This window comes from Pararge aegeria, chromosome 7 (genome assembly GCF_905163445.1).
Source record: "Pararge aegeria chromosome 7, ilParAegt1.1, whole genome shotgun sequence".
Classification (NCBI taxonomy): domain Eukaryota; kingdom Metazoa; phylum Arthropoda; class Insecta; order Lepidoptera; family Nymphalidae; genus Pararge; species Pararge aegeria.
Window position 1 is genome coordinate 18,378,558 of NC_053186.1, and position 6,988 is coordinate 18,385,545.

The 6,988-nt window shown below is 34.4% G+C and overlaps 1 protein-coding gene across 1 annotated transcript; it reads right to left on the bottom strand.

Moving 5' to 3' along the window:
• Positions 1 to 958: 958 nt before the first annotated feature.
• On the bottom strand, positions 959 to 2,394 carry LOC120625172 (the record flags this gene model as incomplete). Its single annotated transcript, XM_039892149.1, has 1 exon — positions 959 to 2,394. A coding segment is annotated over exon 1 (864 nt), but the record flags the coding sequence as incomplete, so codon positions are not given.
• Positions 2,395 to 6,988: the final 4,594 nt, after the last annotated feature.

Sequence of the window (6,988 nt, forward strand, 5' to 3'; positions counted from 1 at the left end):
AAGAACACACTTGACATTTTGAAATTCCTTAAGATAACTGCTGGATGTGCACCAGTGAGCCAATGCTCAGTAATACACAGAATGTGTATATTGAGTTTTTCCACAAACAGTTCTATTTCAATTTCTTTGCCGGTTAAGCTCTGTATATTTTGATGTACAATGTTCATATTGGAGAGCTTCTCCGTTGTCTGGCTATCTAGTTTAAATAATTATAAGAAATTTTCTTAGTACTTGAACAAGTACTTGGGTCATTATCAGAAATATTGGTACCTAAAGTACAATTTGTAAAGTTGTCAATAGACTTAGTTACAACACTTGTAACTGTATCATTTAAATTGTAAGCTAATAATGAGGCTATATGTTGCTTACATTTTTTTGACAGATAAAAAGTATCCCTAGTCAATAACAGTGGTGAAATAAATTTATTCACCTCAAAATAAAAAACTGCCTCACTATGACGGCATGTCAAGTTATAAATTAATAAATTTAAATTATAAATTTGCTTATTTCGCTTAGAACTAAGTGTGCCACAGTACGGAAAGGCACACATAACAAATCTACATTTAGATTTTTCATGCAAAGCCAGCAATTTTTCTACACATCTTATAATTTGTGTCTTTTTTACATTTAAGCTGTCTCCTAACAAAAATATAACATTTTTATTTACATCTAAACTGTCTATGTTCAAACTATCAATAAGATAGTCTAAATTAGCCCCCGGTGAACATCTATTAGTCACTGAGTGATCTAGGTAACAGTTCATAATAGGACCAAAACCTTTACCTAGCTTGTCTGAAATTACTAAAGTGTGTTTTTTATGCTTACTTGATAAATTATAATCTAAGGATGTAGTGACAGGAATAATACTTTCACACTGCTCTTGGCAGGTCTCTAGCTTATTAGAGGACAAAATACTACTACTTAAGTCTAGGTTAGCCGTAGGTATATCTTGAGAACATTGACATTTATTTGCCAATGACTCAAAACGAGCCATATTGTAGGTACCTAGAGCTAACAACTCATCAGCTGCCAGAATTTGTTCATCAATCTGCTTTTTTGACAGCTCATATTTAATAGTCATAGTTTTAAGTGAGTCTTCCAGCTGTTGAATAACATCATTTAAGGTTTGGATTTCACTCTCATATTTTTCCCTGCTACTTTGAAAAGAAAGAGAAAAGGTATTTAACTTATTTAACAAAACTGAACGTTCTTTTCTTAGTATCAGGTTTTCACTGCTTTTCTTCTGGTTTTTTACTAATTTTTGAGTTTTTTTTATTATTTTACTAATTCTAATGTATTTTTTTATTTTATTGTGGCTATTTAAAAAGGGGAGATCTATTTGAGGCTTGGTTTTTTTAATACAAGGGCTATCACAAGTCAGATCGATGCACACTGGCATTGTTGAGGATGAAGTAAGTAGTTCATCATACAAGTTATTTGTTGATTGCATTTCAACATTTTGTAATTGTGACTGAAGGTTATCAATAGTTTTATGTGCGCTACATAATTCACCCTCCAACATAGTAATTCTTCCTAAAGCTTCATCATAAGTAGATATGCATTGGTTAAAAGAATGCACTGCCTCCTGGAGTTGGTTGCGCTCCTCTAAGACCAGAGTGTGAGCGCTATGTAGGTCAGCTAGTTCACCCTTTAGCTGGGAGTTCTTGGCAATAATTGATCTCAGTTCCACTTCACTGTCATCTTGTTCCCTCATTAAATCAGCATTTAGTTGTTTCAGTGACTTTAGTTCACTGAGGGCATTTTTAAGTTTTAATTGCTCTTGCAATGCAGCCGCTCTTCTGGTTAGCATTGTTGGCACCATTTTATAGCACTTCGCCCTGAAACACAGCAAACAGTATATGTGAGTGAAGGAAATTAGATAACCTACAGAAGAAAGAGAAAAGGATCAAAAATATATGTATATATATTATGAAAAAGTTATAGGAAATAGAGATAAATACTAAGGAATATTACAGATAGTATACTAGGAAATACAATAACATACTAATTAGGGATATCTTTAAGTGATAGAAATAGCAATTTTAGCACAGATAATAGAAGGTATGTTTTAAATAACTAGCTTAATAAAACTTTGAATCACAACTTGTAAAATAAGGTTTATTTGGTTGTGTATTTTTGTCTGAGACAGTTTAATTCATTCTTCAACTATACTTCCACAAATCCGTCAAGTAAAGCGAGAATGAGTCTGTCTAAGTGTGTGGAGGGACGTCTCTCGTGAGTGTTACGAGAATAACAAAATAAAACAAAAATTTGAAGTAGGGAATTGGTTATCAACTAGGATATTGTTATGGCAGTGTTATTAACATAAGAAAAATGAAAGCAATACTCCCCAGGTACATCCCATGGACGTAAAATGTACGTCGTTTGCTTATAACAGTCATTGAGGTAACATATACGGTTAGTTACAAAATTGCAATATTTAGCTTATAATTAATTACACATAATAATATCCTTATTAGGTTCGAATGAGTCGATAAAAAACAGTCGAACAGATCTTATATATTTAATATATATATATCTATAATATTCCGATAGAAAAGTTGTATGACTTGAAAAGGTTAACCTTTAAGTCTAGAAAGCTTAAAACTTCACTCAAAGATTTCCTTTATTATTAAGTAACGGAATTTTGTTGCACAATGTATAAGCCATCTTAATTCCTTTATTATCAGAGACTTCTCAGATATAAAAACATACAGAACCCCATTCAGCCACACCCACGCAATGTTGCTAGCTCACAAACTTTCCCATTTCCCCCATTTTATGTTAAACGTTTTTAGAACATTAGAGGTAAAATAGTTTCCGCCTGTTCGAAAAAACTACTAAAGTGGAGTGGTTTCTGATGCTTCAATATCAGTCGTGTACACGGTTTCTGTTTTTTCTTAATTCTATGGTAATTATAACATCAACAACTCTTTAATTTGTTAGTCGAAATTCTTACTGGATAGCAAATAAAGGGATTCTCTTATATTCTCGCTTTAAAGTTATCATATATTTTCAGATATTTTATGTGGATAAAGTCGTCGCTATTTCTTATATAAATTATAAGTCAGTCAGAGTTATATTTTTACGTGTCACGACTCTAAATGAAACTCTAACACTGACTGACTGACAACGCACAGCTTAAACCTATTACAACCTGACGTAGAAAGAATTTCTCTTAAATCCATTCCCAAGGTAATAAAACGGGGGTGACAGCTTGTTAAACAATAATCTTTTTTTCGTAAAATAAAAATAAAACGCTTTCATACTTTTATGAGGTAAAAGGATAAGCCAATTATATTTTATTCAATTGTCGCCACGTCACCGTCTCATAAAGGACCTCAGGGGTGAAGGAATATAAGAATACCTAACTTGATCCCGGTACAATACCTTATTGCACGTTCTTTATTGTAATACAGGCTTGCAAACATACCCGTACATTTGATTTGTACAAGGCCACGGGAAAGGCGTTTCATTTTATGGCAATAATCTTAAACTTTGGTAGCCACAGGTTAGCAAAATTATTTCCGAACTAACGCTATCGTCACAAGCTTTGTTGTATCATAAAACCAGCTACGTAAGTTAAATAACAGTTTAATCCAAAATCTTTCAATGACAGATTGATTCTTATAGAGCTTCCTACCATTATCGACAGGGAAATTCAATCTGCTATTTGAAGAATTAGATTAGATTGATTAGTTACTACACAATTCGCAAAAATGGATTTTAAGATTTCTTCTTTGATCCATTAACTTATTTAACCTATAAAATTAAAGTCAAAGTCTAAAATGTCTTTATTTAAGTAGGCCCATGGATGGCACTTACGAGTATGATGCATACTATACATAAGAAAAGTGTACATGGAAGTGAAATTATGGCAATAACCATATTCGAAACACTTAACTAAACACTAATGCTAATGCTACAAGGGTTCCAAAGCGCCCTGGTGGAGAAGCCCAAAACAAACTTAACCGGATGTTCTTTTTCGTTATCACCATCGCACATTGTCATTTAAAATTATTAGAAGAACAACCTGGTTAGAGCAATTATTAATACCCAAGCTTCTTTATCGACTACGTAGTCATTTGAACTATAATAGGACTTTTCTATAAGCTTACTTTAAGTACAAACTTGAACTTCTTAAAAGACATCTCCATGGTAGAATATGGTAGAATAGGTCAGAATAGTTTCAGTTTTAATTTGGTGTGGTGAGTAAACCAATTTTAATGTACACAATTCACGAATTCTGTCAGACGGCCTTAGATAATACGAGGAAATCAGACAACTGCTAAATCGAATGTTCGAGAAACTGTGCTAAAATTGAGTGGTTTTCAATGATTCTATATTAGTCGTGCACACGATTTATCTATTTTCTTAACCCTGTACTTTAGGCATTTAAATGCTTGTCCGCTACTTGCGTGGCTTCACAGCTTATATCGGTTTTCAGGAGAGCAGCTGCAAAGAGCATCGTCTCACTGAAGCTCATAGCCAAATAGTGCTATTAGATTGTGGGGCGTCGCCACACTTTATTATTTAACTTTATCTTTTACTACCCGCGGTTTCGCATGAGTATGCCACACGGATACCTTACTCATAGACGTAAACTCTCCTCCCGTATTTTCAATGCCATTTTTCACATCTCCTAACTTAAGCTATAACTTCCATAATTAACACGATCCTAAAGCCAAAGTTAATCCTCATAATATAGTTTTAGTGATAGAAATAATTTGGCGTATGAAGTCAAAATTGCCCAATGTGGTGGACTGCGGCCTTAACCCTCCTTATTACGAAAGGAGTCCTGTAACGGGGCGGGAATGGCTTGAAAGACATGATGTAAGGCTTAATATTTTACGCTAACAATGTCTATTGATAATCACCTTTGAATTTTTAAACTATTTCTGGCATAGATATCGTGATAATATGTTATCGTCACTACCACTAGCTAATGTCACTACCAGGCTAGCAGCTGTAATAAGTTGCGGTACCTTGGATCTTATAAACGAATACTGGTGGTGGCACGATTAGCACAAGTGCAGTGTCATACCACCGCACATTATCTAATATTAAATAGCACCATGACACGTGGGTAACACGTGATTTTTCTAATTCATATTGGTTTTCTAAGTTTTGTGAATCACCAACATTTATAGATAGTTTCTTCTTTGCGTAGAGTCAGCACAGCATGTCTTCTTATAACTAGAAGACTGACTTGTAGCTTTGGTGTTGGCATATTTTTAACGACCTATCGCCTTCCAACTTGAATCCTTCATTGGAATGTTTTTGCTTCACATACACCCTTTTAATAATTGCAAATTTATTCAGGCTCCTTCGTGATGCCCCCCGTCCCCGCATAATCCACATTATTATGATACCTATTGCGATACGTTTTTTGCAGTTATTTGAATGTAAAAATATAGTAACTTTAGAATTGGATAGGTTTATCTTTACTTCTTTACTAATATTATAAATGCGGAAGTATCTTTGCTTACTTTTTTGTCCTTCTTTCACAGCCTAACTATGCAACCAATAAACTTGGCATAGAGAGAAAGGTTAAATATTAAAGCTGGCTAAACTCGTGTTGCGTGTTATCTCGTGTTGCGTGGCCTCACACCGCCATATCGGTTTTCTATTTCCACGCCAGTAGTTGCAGTCTAGTCGGGAATTGCAGGCGAATGGCGTCAAGGGTGCAATCGCCGTCCGCCTTTTATTATTTAATATCGACTTGATACGGCCGCGTCGCCCGTTTCTATTTATCGTCTTCTTTGACGTTTTTTAACAATAAAAAGTATTGTTCAATATCGTGCGATTAACGTTAGAACATGCCCTATTGTGGAGCGGAGCGTAATACATGCCCCTTCGCTCTGGATGAACGTGAAAGCTAAACGTGCAACACACAATATCCAACACGTGCAAGGTTTTGGGCAGTCATAAATCAAAACAACAATCGCTGAATAGTTATGCCATGGTGATTGCCACCCGATTTCAATTGGCTATTAATTTTACGGACCTCTGACAATTTATATCTGTTATACTTATCCAGTTAACTACTGGATAAGTTCAAGGGATATAAATAAAGCGTTTTTGTATTTAGAGGCGAGGTTCTCGAAATTCGACTGCTTGGTCAGGTAAGTAAATTGGTTAAATTTTTCGTCTTTTTCCAGCTGGAAGTTTGAAATTTGGGTCAGTACACTCTGCGTTTTGATAAGTGAAATCCTCCTCGAGGATTTTGTTTCATTTATAATCTTTTATTTGTACACCACAACCCAATAAGGAAAATAAATTAAGAATAGAGAGAATCACAAATATTGGAGTAGAATACGATAGGTGGCCTTATCGCTTAACAAAAAGAAAAAAAAAACCTCGGTAAATTTGTTGTGGGCTCTTCTTAGACCAGGGCGCGTTTGGAACCCTCCTAGTTAGTCCTAATTTAAGTTGACGAATGCAGTTATCACCATCACTAACATAAGCATTAACATGTTAAATGTATGAATACTTCATAAGTGCCTGTGATAAGGTCTACGTGAATAAAACCATTTTTGATTTTAAATAATAATTTTGCTTAGTAGAGATGTCTGCCCGGTAACATTGGGAATAGGACAAAATGAACAAGCGAATGAACAGGTGGTGTAAAATTATTATAAACCTACATTCTAATAACTGCACATAAATACATAAAAAAAAATAGCATAAATAAGAGAAATATGTGAAGTAAATAAAAAAATAATGAACTGATTTATATCGAGCTGTAAATACTGGAGAATAAAATATATATATTTCTATATATCATCTGAAGCTTATTAAAGTCCCATTGTTAGGCACAGGCCCGTCTCTCATAGGAGAAACGGTTTTAGGGCATAGACCCACCACGATGCTCTAATGCGCGTTGGTGGACTTTAACGATTATTACCACAGCTGAGTGATAAAATGAAACTTTAATTTAATTCAATACATATATATAAAAAAGACAGTCGGTAGGTACGTCAAAATG